Source organism: Ornithorhynchus anatinus, chromosome 1 (genome assembly GCF_004115215.2).
Source record: "Ornithorhynchus anatinus isolate Pmale09 chromosome 1, mOrnAna1.pri.v4, whole genome shotgun sequence".
NCBI classification, from domain to species: domain Eukaryota; kingdom Metazoa; phylum Chordata; class Mammalia; order Monotremata; family Ornithorhynchidae; genus Ornithorhynchus; species Ornithorhynchus anatinus.
Genome location: NC_041728.1, coordinates 24961762 through 24983631, shown reverse-complemented (window position 1 = coordinate 24983631; position 21870 = coordinate 24961762). Strand labels below are relative to the sequence as shown.

Sequence of the window (21870 nt, the reverse complement as noted above, 5' to 3'; positions counted from 1 at the left end):
AACTCTTGGAAATTATGAAACAATTATGGCATGTGAGTGCTTACTAGGTGCCAAGTACTTTGCTAGATACTTTGAGGAAATCTGATCTGATGGCTCTTATAGGGCATGGAGCTCGTGATCTAAGAAATGGGAAGAGCCGGTGTCATTTGAGGCATAGAGTAGTTAAGTGATCTGCCCCAGGTCACAAGGCAGGTCAGTGGCAGGGCTGGGACGTACTATGAACCTATGTTCCTGACTTCCACACCATGCTGTAACCACTAAGGCTTTGCTGCCTCTCATTTTAAAGTTTAAGCACTAAATGAATGTGAAAACTTTCCCTCTGCAGTAATAAGAAATTTTATTAAGCTGTGAAAAATGAAATCAGCTATTTTGAAACTGAGCTAATCAGTCAACAGGTAATTATTGAGCACCTGAAGGATTCACAGTTTGTACTAGAGTCTTAGAGAACATGACAAAATATGAAATGGCTCTTGTCCTAAGAGCAGGTTTCTAGCAGGCAAGGAACCAGATTCAGTTAGACTACTTCAGAAATGAAACAAAGGTGCAGGCAAAAAAGTGTTCACTAAAGGCTAAACATAAGTAGGGCCTCAGCCCACTCCCTGTTTGGGGTGCCTGCCATTGATTGGACCCCTATTAGAATAACACCAGGGTGGCGTGGCCTAGAGGATAGAGCACAAGGTCATGGGTTCTAATTCTGGCTCTGCCACTTCACTGTGCCTCAGTTACCTCATCTGTAAAATGGGGATTTAGACTGTGAGCCCAATGTTGGGACAACCTGATTTGCTTGTATTCCTCCCAGCATTTAGTACAGTGACTGGCACGCAGTAAGCACTTAAATATCATCATCATCATTATTACTATTATGTGTTTTCATGGAGCGAAGAGTTTGTTAAGGATCAACAGGGCTACAGGAGGTAGAATTTCTCAACAAGTCAGAACCAAAGGCACAATTCAATGGGGACAACAGGGAACGGTCACACAGCTAATTGAGTTGGGATGGACTCTCAGCCTCCCTCATCTGAGGTCACTAAAAAGATCCAAAATGGGGGCTTTCTGGTCTGTTAGCTTCCAAGGCCTGCCTTCCCATGAAATCCCTGCCGACTTCTGAGCTCCATCCTCTCAAGTTTTGCACCTCTCATGATCTTAAATCTCTTCAGTATGTATCAAGGGAGGGGACATTTAAGAAGGATTGGGCCCTTCTGTGAAATAAAAAGATCGATTTAATAGCGTCAATAAAAACAAATGTGTGCAAAAATTTGTTCACACAAATACATCGCAAGTATGGCTGTGGACAAGACACAGCCACATCAGTCCCTGGGCAGGATTCTGAGTACTTGTTGGCCTCATTACCTGGCCTCCCCTGTCTGCATTTCCAACTGGTTCACCCAAGCCTTGTAGACTTCCACTGGGCTGGTGTTGATGATGAGAGATTTATCATCAATGATCTCCTTCACCACTGGGGCCAGAAGCTGGCGTAGAGTGTTCTGTCCCCGCGCCCCTCGGTTAAAGCTGACAACCATCTTAATAACAGTGGGGTTCCCAGTAACGATGTCTTGAATCTGGTCCACTTTGGAACTGGGAAAGAAAGGGGAAAAAAAGTATTTACCACATGCCCGCTGAGTGTAAAACTCTGTACCAAGAGCTTAGGCAGCAGTGCGACGTGTATTTTCTCCTAGCACTTGGCACAGTGCTCTATACAGAATAAATGCTTAATAATTATAATTACTACACATTCCCCCTCCTCAAGGAGCTAAACACTAACGAGGAAGACAGTCAAAGCAAAAATCACGTGAAAACAGTGGGAAGAATCAATCAGTGGTATTTACTGAGAGCTCACTGTGTGCAGAGCACTGTTCTGAGTGCTTGGGAGAGTATAATGCGACAGAGATGACAGACTTCCCTGCCCCCAGGAGCTTACAGTCTAGTGGGGAACCAGGTTTTTACAATTATGTTGGCTTCTCTCTAGACTGTAAGCTCCCTCTGGGCAGGGAATACGTCTACCAACTCTGCTGTATTTTGCTCTCCCAAGTGCCTCTGTATGCAATAAGCACTCGATAAATACCACTGATTGATCAAACTTGAGCCTAAGTGCCACTGATGGAAATAAAGTGTATAGGTGCTAAGGGTGGTTGTTGAGTTGATGAGATCGTGAGTACTGTAAATGAAATAGGGGACTGTGAGATTTAAGGCACATGAAGAGCTGGGAGGAGTAGGGGGGCCGGACTGGGAGATAAGTGCGAGCTAAAGGTTGGAGGCAGGCGAGTAGCGTGTGAGGTCCAGTTAGAGGGTGAGCTTGGGAGAAGCCAGTGAAGGCAGCCAAAATGTAGGATGAAGAAAGCCTACAGAGCTCTGAAGCCAGTGGTAAGGAGAGTCTCCTTGAAAGATAGTACGTGTGCTTAAATTTGTTTTAAAAACCAAAGAAGCCATTTGTATCCTAGCGATTGTTACCTCTTGGTTGGGTCTGGGTATTTCTACCACTGTTTTCTGGGGAGAAATGCAGCCTGGTTTATGCTGAAGGGGCCGGGGACACAGGCTGTTATTTGGCTGGAGACCCCTTGTCCGGTTTGGGAAGCGTGCACACTCTGGGAGCCCCCTTCCGAGGTTGCTCAAAGTCAGTCAATTGTATTTACTGAGTGCTTACTGAGTTCAGAGCACTACACTAAGCACTTGGGAGAGTACAATACAACAATATAACAGACACATTCCCTGCCCACAATGAGTTTACAATCTAGTCAAAGCAGGATCTTTTCTCATTAATCCTCATGGGACCTTGGGCATAGGACTCTGGGGTTTCAACAACTAGTTCAGATTCAGCAGCCTGGGGGCGTAGAAACAGGATCCTTGCCCCATTAGACAGAAAAGATTACTTCACAAGATTGAGTTGTAAAATGCTGCAGCAAACAGTAGCCCCATTTTGTAGACCTTAACTTTTACCGTTTACTACGGTTTCTCTCTTTGGGCCTCTGTAGATCATTTAAATTTAAGTCTGGTAAAAAAAAAAAAACTTTTTTAGTGTGTCTCAATGTAGGTAAAATAGCTACCTATATGTCACTAGTTCTCCTTCCCTACAAGTCAACAATCTCAAGATTCCAAATTTAGAACTATCAAATTTAGAAACACTCTTTAATGGCCAAAAGAGAATCACAGCTTTACAATTAGAGTTCCTTATGCAGAATAGCAGTTTTCCTAGGCACTGAGAATGAAATCTAACCCCACATTTATCTGCAAAAATCTGTGAGATAAAAGGATTGCATAATTCTCTGTGAGACCCAGGCAGCTTCTACCGACATATGAGTTGTGTATCTCACATCTGGGCTGTGTACAATCTGGAATTCTTGGATATTTATACATACTTTACTTCCTCCTCCAGAGCAGTCTTAAAGAGCTTAAGGAGCAGATATTCTTCTCGCTGGTTGGAAGCATAGTTGTACAGAGTGAAAATGACAGTGTCCATGAACTTGGTTGACTTGTTCTGAGGCATCTGGAAAATCAGCTTAGCCAGATAGGTAGGATTAGTCTGAAAGGGAGGGAGGAAACAAAGACAAAAAAAAAAGTGAGGGGAGACTAAAGTTAATGTTAAATTAGTAGCAGCTTTTATCATCTTGCTGTAAGGTGGCACTCCTAACAAGTAAGAGTTAACAAAAATAATGTGTAAATGAATGCAGAATAATAGCAACAACAATTAGGGAAATTGTTAAGCAACTACTATGTGCCAAGCGCTATTCTAAGCACAGAGGAAGATTCAAGTTAATCAGGTTGGACACAGTCCCTGTGCCACATGGGGTTCACACTCTTAATCCTCATTTTACAGATGAGGTAATTGAGGCCCAGAGGAGTTAAGTGACTTGCCCAAGGTCACACAGCAAACATATGGCAAAGCTGGGATTAGAACCCAGGTCCTCCTGACTCCCAGGCCCGTGCTCTGTCAACTAAGCCACGCTGCCGACTTCCCCTCTCTTCCTGCCTTTCCTAGGGAGAGGCTACTCATTTTCATATATGTGGATGAGTAGCCACCCACCTATTGGGGCCTGAAAAGAAAAACTTACTCTAAGCTGCACACAGATATTGTGATCTGTCTAGAGGTTGTGTCGTAGAGAACTAAAAGGAAAGCAAATGGATGTTTCCTCTAGCATCATGGGGATTTTTTAATAGCATTTGTTAAGCACTTACTATGTGCCAGGCACTTTACTAAGCACTGGGGTCAATACAAGCTAATCAGTTAGACACATTCCATGTCCCACATGGGGCTCCATCTTAAGCCCCAGTTTAGAGATGAGGTAACTGAGGCCCAGAACAGTTAAGTGACTTGCCCAAAGTCATGTAGCAGAAAAGAGGCAGAACTGGGATTAGAACCCAGGTCCTCCTGATCCCCCAGCTCTGAGCTTTATCCACTAGGCCATGCTGCTTCCCTTCCAGCTGAGAGCCAGAGATTTTACAATCCTTGTTCACTGAAATTCTGCAAAGAAAACAAAGCCTGGGACTCTGGTTCCCCCTTCAAAGTAAATGTTCCTTAGTGTTTATTTTTCCACAGAAAGCATGCCAGAAGTCCCAGGAAAGGAAGGCAGGCTATCTAAGACATACTCGGTGGGAGGGTGCAGAGAGGAGGGGAACACAAACCCTTGGCCTCTTCCTTCCTGAACACACAGTTAAAAATCTGATGGCCAGCTTGGAGAGAGAAAAAACAAGCCGAAACCCATGTCTTTCCTAAATAAATGATACATAATTGCGGCTCATTTCTGCCTACACACGTCCCTCCTTCCCTTCCTCTCTCCCTCCCTCCAGTACAGGGGAACAAAAAGAGAAATCTTATTAGCACCCTATGTTAATAATCACTGGACACAGGCCCCAATAAAGAACAGGAGGCAGCACCAAAAAGGAGGCTACTGCAATATACATGGTTTTGGAGAAAAGTTGCAAAGTCTCCCAGCAGAGACTAGATTATAGATGCTAGACAAAACAACAGTCAGGCAAAACAACCCAAACCATAACCCAAAGAAATTTGGCTGAGTCTAACTGAACACAGGCTTCAGCCAATTGACAATTTCAGAAGAACCTGAAAATATGATCCTTTGTACTATGGACTCAGAAGATCATGTGTGCTCTTTGTGGGCTCTTTTGTTGCTTGAATGCAGCACAACTAGGATTTTTCTCACCCCTATGATTCCATTCATACTTCACCCCATCACTAACACTACTAGGTGAAGAATACTGGGATCAAACATGAGTTTGTTTCAGGGGTGGCATTGAGGGTGAGAAAATGAAATGCCTAAAATTCAGTGTTTTTTTCTTTTTGCAGAGAAGCAGCCATGGCCCAGTGGAAAGAGCAGGTTTCTGGGAGTCAGAGGACCTGGGTTCACTTAGAACAGTGCTTGGCACATAGTAAATGCTTAACAAATACCATCATTATTAATCCTGACTCTGCCACTTCCCTCCTGTGTGACCTTGGGGAAATAATTTAACTTCTCTGCACCTCACTGTCTTAAATTGCAAGGCTCACGTGACGGGGCTTGTGTCCGACCTGATGATCTTGGATCTTAGTACAGTGCTTGGCACATAGTCAGCACATAATAATAATAATGATAATAATAAATAGTAAGGGATAATAGTGGTATTCATTTTGCAAAGAATTCTTGGTTAAAATCTCAGAGGCAGGGCACCAAACTTTGAGCGGTAGGTTAATTCCTAGCAGGCAAATGGAGGAAGGAGATGAAGGAGAAGAAAACGAATTAGTTCCCTGCTAAGTCAGCTTCCTTAGGTGTGGCTCAATGGAAAGAGCCCGGGCTTAGGAGTCAGAGATCATGGGTTCTAATCCGGCTCCACCACCTGTCAGTTGTGTGACTTTGGGCAAGTCACTTCACTTCTCGCTGCCTCAGTTACCTCATCTGTAAAATGGGGGTTCAGACTGTGAGCCTCATGTGGGACAACTCGATTACCCTATATCTACCCCAGTGCTTCCAACAGTGCTCGGCCCATAGTAAGTGCTTAACAAACACCAACGATATTATTATTATTATAATAATAATGAGAAGCAGCATAGCTCAGTGGAAAGAGCATGGGCTTTGGAGTCAGGGCTCATGAGTTCGAATCCCAGCTCTGCCACTTGTCGGCTGTGTGACTGTGGGCAAGTCACTTCTCTGTGCCTCATTTCCCTCATCTGTAAAATGGGGATTAAGACTGTGAGCCCCACATGGGACAACCTGATTCCCCTATGTCTACCCCAGCGCTTAGAACAGTGCTCGGCACATAGTAAGCGCTTAACAAATACCAACATTATTATTATTATTATTATTATTATTATTATTATTAAAAGGGTTTCTTAGGACTCAGATCTGCCCGGTCCTCCAGGACCAAGTTCTCCCCCACAAGGCTGTCATCTGGTGGCCACCACTGGGAGCTGCGCCACTGGGCACAACAAGCCAAGCAAAGAGATTTTGAATGGAAGCATCCTCCGCTCTTCCCACCAGACCATGGGAACTGTGACTCCCTTGCTATTCCCAGCATCTCTGAAGGTGGGAAAACTGATGATATTCAGCACAGCCACAGTAGGTGCCCAGGAAGCCTCAGGAGGCCGTGAGTAGCACAAGGCCCTTGGCGATGCCCTTCACCACTGGACCGGACACCTACTGGCCAGGTTCCTCTGCCTCGGGACTTCCCTTCGGCCCCTGCTCCACCCAAAAAGGGTGAAAGGCAGCAACAGCAGTGAGAGACTACCTCAGCCTTTAGGACATTGGGAGGGCTGCGGCTGGGACCGTTGTGGACATCGGACCGCCAGGAGCCGGAAACTCTGCCCCTCGAGTCACAGAGCCCTACTGCTCTTATTGTAATTATCACTGCTTTGTTTTTGATGTTATTTGCATATTTTTATCGTTTCAACTCTCCTTATGTTTCTGTCTCCAGTTCCCTCTCATTCTTTATTCTTGGGTTACGAGGCCCTTGGAGGCCAATGAAACTGTCAAATTTGTACCCATGTATTGTTTCCTAGTGTTTAGGAGAGTGTTTTTCACACAGTAGGTACATAAATCAATGGTATTATGACTTTTTACGGGATTTAAGTGCTTACAATAATAACGATGATGATGATGATTATGGTACTTGTTAAGTGTTTATTATGTACCAAGCACTGTTCTAAGTGCTGGGCTAGATATAAGTTCTTCAGGTTGGACACAGTTCATATTCCACAGGGGACACACACTCTTAATCCCCATTTTACAGATGAGGCACAGAGAAGTTAAGTGACCTGCCCAAGATCAAACAGCAGACAAGTGATGGAGCAGGCATTAGAAACCCAGGTACCTTCTGACATCCAGGCCCGTGCTCTATCCATTAGGCCCCGCTGCTTCTCAAAGGTGACTTGTTCAAGGCCTTGTTCTACCACCACAGCTAGAGCTAGAAGACCTCAGCCCCTTGATTTTCAGCAAATGCTGATCCCGGCCAGTGTGAACACCAAGAAAATATTAACCAATACGGCCCATTATGCTGTATCACCCTACTAATACCCACCACTTTTCTAAATGAGAAGAAAGCCAGAACCAGTCACGATTCGAGAATTCACCAAACAAAACATGAACCCTCACACCAATGCCTCCACACACATCTGGTGTTCTCCCCAGCAGAGGTGGGAAGGACAGCAGGCCATTTAGAGGGTACAGAGGTGATTATTCCTGGCCCAGACAGCCAGGCACCTTCACTTTGGTGGGACGGAAAGGCCAACTGGTTGGGGAATTAGCTCATTCAGTGGCCACAGAATTCTCCTCTTCCGCCATCCTAGGTAACAGATGGCAAGTGGCCAGAAGGCTAGCTTTTATCCATTCACATAGCCTTACCTGCAAAAGATAAAACAGATGCTGGTAGGCTTCCAGTTTTTTCCTCTTCTCCTTGCTCAGACTTTTGATTCCCTGCTTGTCCCCGCCAGTCAACATCTCATTTACTTGACTTTTGCTTTTCTTGTTTAACTTCTTGCTGTGTGAAACGACATCCTGCAAAGAAAGTGAGGAGCAATAAGAACTGTGGTATCTATTAAGCACTGTACTAAACTACCCCACCACCCACCAATATAACGGATCAGGTTCTGGCAAGTCACCTCCTTATTTCCCAGTAGTCCTGTTTCCAATCTACTTTGCAGCCACTGTCTCTGTGCTCACACCCTTTGGTTGCTGCATTCCCAGATGGCTTCCATGCCTCTCTTGCTGGGCATGACCCTCTTCCCTTCCCCAGTAGACATTGGGAAGTTAGGAAGACCTACTGCTCCAAAACCAAGTGGAAAGTCACTTGGGAGCATGGTGGGCTTGCAGGAAAAGGGGACTGGGGAGTGTAAGGTTGTCCTGGACTCAGCTGAACCTTCCTGGGGTTGTTTGGATTATTCAGTGATTTTTTATTTTTATCACACAGACTAATGCTCCCCTCCACAGCCGGGGATAACAGGGTCAGCATGAAAAGAAACCAAAATTTGTAAGTTAGAGGTGTGCTATTGAAATTTGGACCATTATAAAACCTTTGTGTTTCATTCAAAAACCTCTCAAGGGCAGGACTGTGCCTTTCACCTCATTATACTTTCCCAAGGGCTTAATATGGTGCTCTGCCCAATGAAGACACTCAATAAATCAAACATTTGAAGTTTATTAGAAAGATCTTAAATGTATATTCCCCCAAATTTGGCCATCTACCAAAGGCTGGATGGCCAGAGTTGCTAAAGTATTTAAACTATTTGCAGTTTTGCAATGGAGCATTTTTAAAATAGGGAGTCAACCCTTTCCTGTTTACATGTTTATAAAAGCCCGATAATTCCCTGTTGTTATAGCTCTGAAAGGTTCTTCCCAAAGACCCCATTTCTTAATAAGCTGTAAATCTCATAAAGAAATCAGTTTAGGCTGAACTCTAAATTGTTATTTAAGAGGTAGTTTAAAAGAAAGCAACTGAAACCTTACTGAGCCAATTAAAATTGTGGAAAAACTAAGGAAAATGGGATGAACACTCTTCTTTCTCATTATTTATTTGGTGGGGTGAGGGAAAGAAGGAAAAAAAATCACTAGTTTGTGGACTATCCACGCTTTTTATCTCTTCCTATCCCTGGCCATTTCCCAGTTAATCAGCAACTCTGCTGTTAAGAAGGAATTGGACCTCTGACTTCTAGGAAGATTTTTTTTTCTTCTCCAAAGAATTTTTGCTGCAGTTGTTTAAATTTACTCTCCCAACATGCTCTTGAGGTATGGAGAAGGAGGTATCATCCCCAGTTTACAGATCAATCAGTGGTACTTATTGGGGAAATGGAAACCAGAGAAGTTAAATGATTTGCCCAAGTTCTCACAGCAAGCCAATGATAGAGCTATAGACTCAAGTCTCCTGGCTCCCAGGCAATCACTCCTTCCACTAGGCCATGCTGCCTCCCCAGTGGTGAAATTCCAAAGTCAATATTGCTGCCTAACACTGGGCACCTGGGATTGGAGGCTGAAGGCAGGGGCTGATGCTTGGAGAATCCTGTCTCTATTCCATGCCATCCCTTGGTTGGTGCAAATCTCTGACGGGTGGATGGAGACCCACTCTGCCTTCACACCTCAATCTCCATTTTCAGAGAAAATGCCAGGTAACTGACCTATGGCTTTGACATCTGGTTAGGGAAACCATAAATTATAATACCTCATGATCTAAACTAAGAAATACCAGTGAAATGAATCAGTGTGGTCGGTAACGGTATGTCCTGAACACCCGCAGGCAGAGAATAAAAGTGGAGCTCTGGATGAGGTGGTCTGAGGAGAAAAATGATTCTCTCCCTTACTGGTTTTCTCCCTTGATTCTGCAGTCCCTTCAACTGGAAGCCCCTCCGAATATTTCTGGATTTAAAAGGCATCACCTCTGCACTCGAATGCAGATTTCTACACCAGTCAAGGTAACAAGCAACTTAATTCTGGAATAGATGGAAACTTCCTTTTATAAAGCTTTTCAAGAGGTGACTTTTTTCAGAACTGTTGGGTCATTATTTACATCAGAAGAAAATAGTTGGAGAATTATTTATTTTGGAAACCAATACACATTGGCCCTTTGTGGGGCAGGGACAATGTTCGATATTAGCACAGTGCCTGGCACACAGTAAGCACTTACGGAATGCCTTAATACATTAAGCAACACCCTGGATTCAACAGAGTGTAATTACAAAAAGTCCACTTTGTTCTATTAAAAGAACTCCAGCCAAAACAAGGTTTCACTGACCTGCAGAGTGATCCTGTTTTTCACCAGCAGGCCAATCTTAATGTCCATCAAGTTCAGATCTTTCTCCAGCTGTTGGTTAGACCGGATTTTGGTGACCACTTCCTCCCGCAATCTGGTTACATCTAGTTCCTCCTGAAAATCTCGATCATTTTGGTCCAGCAGGTAAGCAAATTTGCGCAGAACAGGCAGAGGTGGATTTTCATCCCCAACTGCAGGAAAAGGAAAGGAGACAATTCAGATTCTGCCTGCTTGAACTTCTGCGGCCAGGGGAGGGGAACCAGCTTTTAAAGTGAGGCTCAGAAATAAGTACCCATCACAGAATTTGGCCAGCTGTTAAAAACTTCTGGCCTTGGGCAATCTAAATGGGAATTCTATCTTACCATACCATTAAAAAACAGAAAACCCACCTTATATTCAAATAATGTTTGCTGCTGGGGACAACCCATCCTCACAACAAGCATGAGAAACATCCTGCCCTTGGCAAAATAAGGGACTTAAAGTCAAAATGGGGAGAAATTTGCCTTGTGGGAGAGTCAGAAATAAAGCACTAGTCTCAGTTCTTCTTCTCCTTTGCACTCCAGTGGGCCTGTTGGACACCCCAGAGCACTAACTTGATCAGGAATAGCTGGAATGGTTTTGGCACAGCGAGTGGTGTGACATTAGGTTTTGGTTGGATCCAGCGCCCCCAAGACAGAACTACTCTTTCCCAGGGCTCAGTATAGTGTGCTGCACAAAATAAATGCTTAATAGATACTATTACTGGTACTATTGTTCCCTTTCCCTTACACCACAGAGAACAATCCTTCCTCTTTGTGAGGTGTTTCCACTCCAGCTGAAGGGTTGGAACAGACCAGAAGCACCTCACACAGCTGGGTTCTTGTCACATGTCACCCTATCCAGAATTGCCTTGGGCTAACCCTAAGCTTCTCACACCCATCCCAGCCAGAAAGCTGAAAAGATACTGATGGGCAGAGACAGAACAACTAATTCCCAGTGACTGAAAATAGGAAGGCACAGAAAATGTCTTGCATCTATTTGGTTTTCATAGGTGAGGTTCAGTGCTTGGCACTCAGCAGGACCACTGATGGATCCTTCAATCTACAGTCAAGGTTAAAGATGAACGAGCCCCCACAGACCCATCCATCTCTCCATAGATTGAAAGAAGAATAAATTACTGCTCTGTTTTTGGCCACTTAGATTTTAGCTTACAGTCAACAACCCTATGTCATAGGCGCACACGTTTCTTTGTATGTCAGTGTCAGAATCACAGCTCAGTTCTGGGAACAATGTGGGTGCTAACCAGCTAAAGGGATCGGAAAGTTCTTGGAAATAAAAGTTCCTCAAACACACTCAACTGACGGTCAGAAACTTGCCCATGCTTGCACCTGAAGGAATCTGTTCTCAGTCTGGGACTAGTCCTACTTACCCAGGGTCTTGTAGTCCCCCCTAGCTTTGTTTGCTCGAAGAAAAGCTTGTATCTTCACAATGTCTTCATTCTGTGGGACAAGAGGAAAGAAGCTGACACTTTGTATGTATGTATATACGTGAGACTGTAAGCTTCTTGAGGGCAGGGACCATGCCTTCTGTACAAGCCCAAGCATTAAGAATAGTGAAGTACAATGCTCAGCACACAACAGATGCTCTTAAATGGAACTGATTGACAGTAAGCAGAAAAAATGAAAGAATACATGGAAGTCCTGTTGTTTAAATCAGGGATCGGCAGTTTTTCCTTCCTTTGAAAATCTGCAGGTAGGCTCAGCATCCATACCTTTCTATGGAAACTTATTTACCATCAATTCAGCATTACAATTTCTTTTGCCTGAAGGGAAAAAAACAAAGAGGTGCTTCTTACGTGATCCTTGAAATATTGTAGTCGTGACTTATAAGACTTCCGTGCTGAATTCATTCTGACCCAGGACTGAATCTAAAAATAGAAACATCAGAAGAGTGAAGCAGGTGAGTTGGAGGCACAGAAGCACTCCACCATCTCCTCCTCCCCGCACCAGTGTTATGAGAAGTTACATTAGCATGTCATGGGAGACCAGGAGAATTTGGTTTTGTGATTAGGAAGCACCATCCACACTCTTTTCTGTGCCTCCCATTGGTGTTCAAGTGGGTTGGTTGGCATCAGGAGAGTAGGCTTTGGAGAGGGAGTGTGGACAGGGGATGGTTCTTGAGGTTCTGGGATTCTTTCTTGAGCACTTAGGACAATGCACTGCACTCAGTGGATGCTCAGTAAGACCCACTACTACTATGAAGAGATGTACCTATGGATTCCCAGTTAACCGGGCTGACTTAAAAGGAAATGACAGGTCTCCTGGAGTTGTCCAGTGCTCATGCCTTTTCAGACTCTGGATAGCAGAGTCTGTCTCCCATGACCAGTCATCCACCAAATCCCCCCGCACCCCTGCCCCTGCCCTTTCCAGGAAGAAAAGAGTCAAAACCAGAAGATCCCTCCTTCCTGGAGCTCCCTCTGCCTTCATATGTTACATTTCTTGCAAGAGACCTTACTCGAATAATCTCTCACCTCCCCCCAGCAGCCATTACAAGACTTCCACATCACCTAAGCAGTTGGGCATGCACATCCCCCACCACAGTGCTCATGTATATCTCTTCACACTCTACTGTTTCCTCCTACATGTAATTTACTTTAGTACTGCCTCTCCCACTGGATAATAAGAACTTGAGGGCAGAGATCATGCCTGACTCTAACAAGTAGATGCTCAATAAAGACCACTGATTTTTTATTCTTCTAATGTTATTTAAGTGCTTACTATGTGTCAAACATTGTTCTAAGTGCTGTGGTAGATACAGGATAATGAGGTTGGACACAGTCCCTGTCCTGCATGGGATTTACAGTTTAAGTACAAGCGAGAACAGGAGAAGTGAGGTTCAGCGAAGTAAAGTGACTTGCCCAAGGTCACAGAGCAAGCAATTGGCAGAGCTGGGATTAGAACAAAGGTCCTTTGAATCCCAGGCCGGTGCTTTTTGCACTAGGCCACACTGCTCCCTACTGATGTCAAAATCTTTTAGACTGTGAGCCCGCTGTTGGGCAGGGATTGTATCTATCTGTTGCCGAATTGTACATTCCAAGCACTTAGAACAGTGCTCTGCACACAGTAAGTGCTCAATAAATACAATTGAATGAAAATCAAACTAAGCTTACCCTCAATTCTGCCAGAGCTTGGGTTTTTGCCATCCATTTTGGCTAGAATGAAGTGGCAGAATAAGAACATAACAATGTTGGTATTTGTTAAGCGCTTACTACGTGCAGAGCACTGTTCTAAGCGCTGGGGTAGACACAGGGGAATCAGGTTGTCCCCACGTGGGGCTCACAGTCTTAATCCCCATTTTACAGATGAGGTAACTGAGGCACAGAGAAGTTAAGTGACTTGCCCACAGTCACACAGCTGATAAGTGGCAGAGCAAAGATTCGAACCCATGACCTCTAACTCCCAAGCCCGTGCTCTTTCCACTGAGCCACGCTGCTTCTCTTAATGTTCTAACAACATAATAATAATACTGTTGGTATTTGTTAAGCACTTACTATGTGCAGAACACCGTTCCAAGCGCTGGGGTAGATACAGGGTAATCAGGTTGTCCCACATGACGCTCAGTCTTAATCCCCATTTTACAGATGAGGTAACTGAGGCACAGATAAGTTAAGTGACTTGCCCACAGTCACACAGCTGATAAGAGGCAGAGCTGGGATTCAAACCCGTGAACTCTAATTCCCAAGCCCGTGCTCTTTCCACTGACCCATGCTGCTTCTCTAAGCCTGTCTGGATATAGCATGACGTGATGTACGAGGGAGCAGTGGTGCACATGCATGAGGTGGGGGAATCAGCAGATACTACAACCTGAATTTTCCTGAGCTTGAGCTTCTATGACTAGCTGTATTTTCCTAGGAGAGTACACTCACTCAACTGAATCTAAAGGTGACACGGACTTCTGGACCATTCTGAGGAAAATATTTTTCTGCTGTCGGAGAACAGGATGGGTAGGCAAAGAGTCAATTGGAAAGCCTGCAGGTCTCCCATGACCCCATTTAATTGAGTGCCTACTTCACCATGAGCAAGAACTGGATTGTGACAAAAATCAATACTGAGCTTGAAAGAAAGGACACTTACTTTCACAATGGACGGAAGATTATCTCGAAACATGTGCTGCCGGTCCGTGTAAATTTTCCGTTGTTTGTGGCCTCGCCAAGCCGCCTAGGTAAAGAGAAACAGTAAACAAGGAGTGTTAAAACTTATAATGGCTTTATGACACCATAAGCTTGTTGTGAGCAGGGAATGTGTTTATCAACTCTGCTGTATTGTACCAAGCGCTTAGTACAGTTCTTTGCATACGGGAAATGTTCAATAAATATTGTTGATTGATGGATCTATTTTTACAGGGCCTCTCTGAAATCAAGAAGACTAAAAAAGCTGGGTATCACTAGAGCTGGTACCCCAAGGGCCTCTCCACCAGCAGGCTGAGCAGATTCTCAGGGCCAGCAGCCTTGGGCAGCGGGGAAGTTCAGGAGCTTCAGGGGACTGTTTCAGCTCCGGAGAAATCAGTACAAAGCTCAGCAGCTGTCAATCAATCAATATTTAAGGTCACAACTCTGTCCTCACTGAAAACCACAGGCTAGTTAGTCCAAGACCCTGTTGAGGTCCAAGGAACAAGACAGCGGACTTTACTCCATCTCTTCTGTTAGGATGGTGTTGGAGTGCTTACTGTGTGCAGAGCTTGGGAAAGTACAGAATAACACAGTTGATATATGTGTTCCCTGTCCATGAGAGTTTATAGTCTACAGGGGGAGACAGACATTAAAGAAATTAGGGATCTGTACGTGAATGCTGTGGGGTTGAGGATGGGGTGAATGAAGGGGACAGATCCAAATATTTAGGCGACGCATAAGGGAGAGGGAGTTGGGGAAGTGAGGGTTTAGTTGGAGAAGGCTTCCTGGAGGAGATGGGATTTTAATAAGACTTTAAAAGTGCGAAGAGTGGTGGTCTGTCAGATATGGTTTCCAGGTCAGGAGGGGTCAATGGAGAGATAAACAATTCTGAAGTACAGAGAATAGGTCAGCATTAGGAGTGGAGTGGGTTGGGGTCTCCCCCAGATAGCTGTGTGAGCCAGATGTCAGTGGGATTTAATGATAAACTGATATCCCAAAGGAGCTGTCATTAGGCAAATTTATAGCCACAGGATTGGGGAGTTCTCCCTAATCCTCACACCCAATCTAAGCCCAATAAATAAGCCTTGGCAGTAGAAGAGGCTGCCCTCATTAATTAGCATTGGGCTTCAATTCTATATTCCTCACAAACTTGTGTACAAATGATAATGCCAGAAGCATACTTGTGATGGGGGTCACAGGCAGAGTTGAGAAATGAACTCACAGCTTACACGGGGCCACCGAGGGCCAGATATAGGGGGTTGAGGTCATCAGCTGATTCTTTAGGTCTGTTTGATCAGCGGGGAGCACAGCTTCCATATCATATATCGAAACTCATTAAGATGGAGGCAAAAGTTTCCCAAAGTGGAATTCCCAACCCAATCATTATTTTTGAGCGAAGGGAATGGATAGAAGAATTGAGGAGCTCCACAAGAGGAAATGAATCAGATAAGGCAAGAAGGAGAGGGAGAGAGGGAGAGAGAGAGGAAGCAGGCTGGGGAAGGTCACCCTACAAACACACAAACAAACCCTTCTCTTCCTCTCTCTCTCTTTCTGTTCCTAGAGCCCTACACTGAGGGCCCCAGTGATATTTTTGGGTAAGAGTACAGAGGGAGGATCCACTGGAGCCACTCCTTTCTCATTCATGATATCCATCACTTTTCTGGGCACTACTACGTGACCAGAAGAACAGGGGTCAGTTCTCTTTAGCACGTTCAACCCATTTGTCAAGACAACCTAGCTGAAGGGGAAATGGTTTCAATTAGTTTCAATCCCAGCTCTCCGGGGCAAGAGCAACTGCAGAATATCCAGTCTCTGGCATGATAATTCAAAGGAAGTAGGGAAAGCAACCAGAGGGTATTAGAATTATGGTATTAAGCACTTACTATCTGCCAAGCACTGGGGTAGATACATAACACATTGGAAACAGTCCCCATCCCCATGGCATGCACAACCTATGAGGGAGGGTAGGTATCTTCACCCCATTTTACAGATGAGGAAGCTGAGGCCCAGTGACTTGCCCAGATCAATGGCAGGTCAGTGGCAAAGCTGGCCTAGAACTTGGTTGACCTGTCTCCAAGTTTCACGCTCTATCCACTAAGCCATATACTTCGGGAGCAACAGGGAAACACTCCAAGCTTTCGATGAGGACAGCGAAAGGAACTCCGACATGACAATGGCCATTGGGAATATGCTCCCTCCACAGTTCAAGGAAATATCCAAAACAGTTTCAGGCTCCACTAGCCATAGTGACTGGCACAGTTTCACTGGTCTCACTTCATCAGCTCTAGGTGTGAAAATGTTGTTTTTTTCAGGGGGAAGTCTTCAAGATTCCCTTCTGATATTTTCCCTCTGAACTTAAAGCCAAGACTTTCCAAATCTCCATCCTTAAGAGAAGGCACCACCCTGCAGCAACTCGCACCACCAAGAGGCCACATGGCATGCTCTGCCACTATCCTACTAGGTGGCCTTGGGCCTCAGTTTACTCATCATTGGTAGAAAAGGGAGAAAATTCTTGGTTTCCCTACCACTTAGAATATGAGCCCTGTGTGGGACAGGGACTGCTCCACAGTTGATCATTTTGTATAATTTTTTTGGTGCATAGCTAGCACTTGATACCTTAACTAACAAAAGAACACCCAGCAACAAGTGGGCAGAAAATAGGGGTGCTACACAAACCCCCAGCAGTCTTCCTTGCCTACCCGATGAAGATTGGATAGAGCACAGGCCTAGGAGTCAAAAGGACTGGGTTCTAATCCCGGTTCCCCAAATTGTCTGCTGTATGTGACCCTGGGCAAGTCATTTAACCTCTCCGGACCTCAGCTACCTCATCTGAAAAATGGGAATCAAGATTGCTAGCCCCATGTGGGACATGGCTTTGTCCAACCTGATTAGCTTGTATCTACCTCAGCGTTTAGTACAGTTTTATTTTCTGTCTGTTTTCTATAAGCATTTAACAGTTACCATGTTAAAAAAAAAAAGAAGACGGTGCCCTAGTTCCCTAGTGGAAGCGCTCAGCTCCTCTATTGTTCACAGGACATGGTGCTGTCTCAGCTGTCAGCCTCAGCCCCCGGCCAGGTGAGTCAGCCCTGAGCGGGGTGCGTGAACTGACTACATTCCCACCTCTGGCATGGCCAACAGCCACAAAACCTCTTCTGTTGATCTTTGCCTGCAGCGGGTTTCAGGTGAAGTGCCCCACCGATCCGCTGGCCAGGAAGGCTCTCGGCACTACCTCTGGGTTCCCAGATCTCCAGTCTGCATCATATGGCATGTGCCAAAACTCTGGCCCGCGGAGGGCCTTGTGAAGGTCCTGGAACCTGCCAGCATCTCCACCCATGCCTCAGGGCCTGGGCAGGATACATGACACAGGGGTGGATTCAAACCCTTGGGGTCCAGGCCCCACCCTGCTGCCCGGGAGATCTATGGGGTCTGAGTCAGATCTTCCAGGAATTTGCCTCCCTCCTCATCCAGACCTGAACCAGCAGGGTTGCTCCGGGTCCTTTCATTCATTCATTCAATAGTATTTGTTGAGCGCTTACTATGTGCAGAGCACTGTACTAAGCGCTTGGGATGAACAAGTCGGCAACAGATAGAGACAGTCCCTGCCGTTTGACGGGCTTACAGTCTAATCGGGGGAGACGGACAGACAAGAACAATGGCAATAACTAGACTGTAAGCTCTTGAGGACTGGGATCACATCTGGTACTTGGGTTCGGTCAGGGGAGGAGGAGGCAGGCGGCCTCAAGGCCCTTTAGGCAATAGAGTGGCTGCTGGCTGGGGAGTGGGGATGGTTGCCTTCTTATGCCAGCACTCTCCAGGGTAGATGCAAAGTCATCTTGCCCAGGGTTATTGCATTTAATAACAATAATAATAATAATAGTGGTATTTGCTAAGTGCTCACATGTGGCTCCCAGGCCTTAATCCCCATTTTACAGATGAGGGAAGAGAGGCCCAGTGAAATGACTTGTCCAAGGTCACATAGCAGGCAAATGGCGGAGCTGGGATTAGAACCCGGGTCCTTCGATGCCCAGCTTTGTGCTCTACCCACTAGGCCACACCGCTTCACTGTCAGGCTCACTGACTGGGGGTTTCCTTGTGACTAGGGCCAAAAAAACCCATCTATCCCAAGTCTCCAACAATGTCTTCTCTGCTCCACTCCATAAAATCTACAAACAAATGACAGAAAAAGAAAGAATTCCCTTCTTTTGCTGAAGAATGGAGAGCACAAGGATCACACTGACATCCCTGTTTGCCAAGGGAGTTGGCACTTCAGTAACTACATCTTCAGATGAATCTCCTTCCTGGAACACTCTTGAAGAAGGTAGGAACTCCCTAGAGGAGTTTGTGAGATGACAGTCCTTGTTAGGGATATTTCTCTCTTCCACCCAAAAAATGCAATCATTTGAATTTCCAATCTGCTTCTGATTTTTCTGAAAGCTACAAGATATGGTAAAGGATGACAGCTTCCCTCTGCATACCAGTCTGCATCAAGTCAATCGATAGCATTTATTGAGAAACTACTGTAGGCAGAGGACTAAGCTAGGAACTTGGGAGACAACAGTAATGTCAGTAAACAAAATCCCCATCCTTGATGAGTTTACAGTGAAGCAAAGATGACAACAAATAATTTACAAATCAGAGGAAGAAAGTGAAGTGGATATGTAAATCTGTACTTAAATAGCAGGGTCTCCAGATGAATATGTTCTGAAGTGCCATGGAAGCTTTTGGGTACCCAAGTACATAGTTTGTGCAGAAGTGCTAAAGGAGTAGTTGTCAGGAACAGGATCTTGGGGTAGCCTTTTTTATGGTATTTGTTAAGTATTTACTATGTGCCAAGCAGTCTATTAATCTCTGGGGTATATATGAGCTAATCATGTTGGACACAGTCCCTGACCCACAGTCTAAATCCCCATTTTACAGATGAGTTAATGGGCACAGTGAAGTGACTTGCCCAAGGTCACACAGCAAATAGTGCAGCCAGGACTAGAACCTAGGTCCTTCTGACTCCCAGGCCCATGCTCTACCCACCAGGCCATGCTGCTTCCCTGGAAGAGATGTGATTTGAAGAAGGGCTTTAAAGATGGGTAGAACTACATTTACTCCCCTCTAATTGGAGAAAAATAGCCACAGGAATCTTTTAAGCCATAAGCTTCTTGCGGGCAGACAACACGTCCACTAACTCTGTTGTACTTTGCCAACTGCTCAGTACCATTGCTCTTCACACAGTAGGTGCTCAATAAATACTACTGAGCGTGTCTTCCCTTGAAATGGTTCCTGTCTACATGCAAAAGATCACTGCCAGCATTCAAACCAAAGGTTGGTTGCACCCTCAGCCCACCTACCTGGAGTTTGATGGCAGACGGCTCATGTCCCTCTAAGTACGCTTTCCTGTCCTCAAATCTTTGCCGGATGGGGTAACCTTGCCCTCTGGCTTCAAGCTTGAGCATTGTCTCTTGGTTAGCAAACCACATCTGGTCAAGGAGGTAATCTGTTGTAATCTTCTCAATGATAGCCTGGAAAGAAAGAAAGAACGAAAGGCTTTATCTGGATACAGTGAATGGAGAAATTAGACACAGTTCTCAAACAGATTTGTAGTTCTTTCCCCAAATGCTCATCTTCTCCTGTGATAGGCAGTCTTCCCTTCTGGTCATATTCTTATTTTGGGGGAAGCCTTTTTATAGTATTTGTTAAGTACTTAATTTGTGCCAGGCAGTCTATTAGTCTCTCAGGTAGATATAAAGTGGCGGTTTCAAGGTGGCCCTGGCCAAAAACCAGAGAATAGTCTATATGACCTCTGGAAGTCCCTGTCATACTGGATTTGATTCTCTCCTGCCACCTGCTAGTTCTCAAGATCCCTAGAATTTCTCTCTCTCTCTTCCCTCTTCTCATTATTCTTATCCATCCAACGTCATTTCATCAGTTCATCTCTTGGCCACTGTCCTGCCAAGGATAGCCGAGTGAACAGCTTTTTAGAAATATGTCTGATGTGAAAGTTTTCCACCATCCATCTTGCATAGATGCAGAGGGATGAGAAAGAGATACAAGGAGGAGGTCATCTATATTTTAAAGCTGATTGAAAGAGTGAGGCCAGGCCACTGGGGAGGTCAGCCATTGGATGGGGCTCTGGTCACAGAATCCTGCTCCTGTTATGTTTTGCCCTCAGGGAACCTGAATCCCCAGCAAGTCTCACTGCCCAGAATCTCCTTTTCAGGAACTTGACCATCAGTGCAAATAGGCTGGAGTGCTGGGTGACTTGGGTGGGGAGTGGCGAAGGAAGAGGGAATAGGTTAGGATTGTGAAGAGAGTCCATGTTCCAAACTGTAGAGTGCCCCCCACAAATCCATCCTTCATTTACAACAAGGATGGGGCTAGTTTTCCTGACCACATCGTAGGCCCCTGCTGGTGACAGCATAAGTAATAATAATGTTGGTATTTGTTAAGCGCTTACTATGTGCAGAGCACTGTTCTAAGTGAGAAGCGGCGTGGCTCAGTGGAAAGAGCACGGGCTTTGGAGTCAGACGTCATGAGTTCGAATCCCAGCTCTGCCACTTGTCAGCTGTGTGACTTTGGGCAAGTCACTTAACTTCTCTGGGCCTCAGTTACCTCATCTGTAAAATGGGGATTAAGAGTGTGAGCCCCATGTGGGACAACCTGATTCCCCTATGTCTACCCCAGCGCTTAGAACAGTGCTCTGCACATAGTAAGCGCTTAACAAATACCAACATTATTATTATTATTAAGTGCTGGGGTAGATACAGGATAATCAGGTTGTCCCAAGTGAGGCTCACATTTAATCCCCATTTTACAGATGAGGTAACTGAGGCACAGAGAAGTTAAGTGACTTGCCCACAGTCACACAGCTGACAGGTGGCAGAGCTGGGAGTCGAACTCATGACCTCTGACTCCGAAGCCCAGGCTCTTTCCACTGAGCCACGCTGCTAAGCTGGTGAAGGCTGCATCTCCCAGTTGCACACTCAGAGTTGGGGGCCAGGGGGAGGGTTTTTGAAAGCCAGGAGTTGTACCTTGTGCTACAGATGCAAACTTTCATTGGGAATGGGAGGGTGAAGAGTGTGGCAAGGATTTACAAGGGGCGCTGGGAGAGGACAGACTTTAAAAAGCCAACAGACCCTAAAACCACTATTTGGAATCTTCCCAGCCCTAACGGGAAACTTGTCAGAGACCTGGGATGGGAAAAGCTGGGAGTCAAGTCCCAAAAGCTGTGGGGCCATCACTCCTAGCTCCTCCAAAGAGTGGGTATCAATGGGCCATCTCTCCCCCAGTTCCAAGCTTGCTAATAGTTCTGGACCCTTGCAGACAAGCTAAACAGCCCCAGAAATCCACAGTCCTTGGACCTCTGATGAAACAGGTGCCAGAGCAGGTCAGAGGAGGTCAGATGAAGTCGGCTGGTAAGCTGTATTCTACCCACCCCTGCTGGGGATGCCTCTCGGCCTAGAAGTTCCTAAGATTCTGGCCACTAATCTGTATGTGCTCAAAAGGTGTGATGA

At 45.4% G+C, this 21870-nt stretch overlaps 1 protein-coding gene across 3 annotated transcripts in view; it reads right to left on the bottom strand.

Moving 5' to 3' along the window:
• Nucleotides 1-21870, bottom strand: part of IQGAP2 (IQ motif containing GTPase activating protein 2) — a 228834-nt gene that overhangs the window by 32589 nt on the left and 174375 nt on the right. For all 3 annotated transcript variants that reach the window (XM_029060686.1, XM_029060694.2, XM_039911329.1), the window contains 8 exons: nt 19708-19878; nt 14334-14417; nt 12056-12127; nt 11630-11699; nt 10204-10412; nt 7824-7976; nt 3354-3517; nt 1351-1575 (listed from right to left, as the gene is read on the bottom strand). In XM_029060686.1, the coding sequence (XP_028916519.1) occupies nt 1351-1575; nt 3354-3517; nt 7824-7976; nt 10204-10412; nt 11630-11699; nt 12056-12127; nt 14334-14417; nt 19708-19878 (1148 nt within the window). The remainder of the gene's footprint in view (nt 1-1350; nt 1576-3353; nt 3518-7823; nt 7977-10203; nt 10413-11629; nt 11700-12055; nt 12128-14333; nt 14418-19707; nt 19879-21870) is intronic.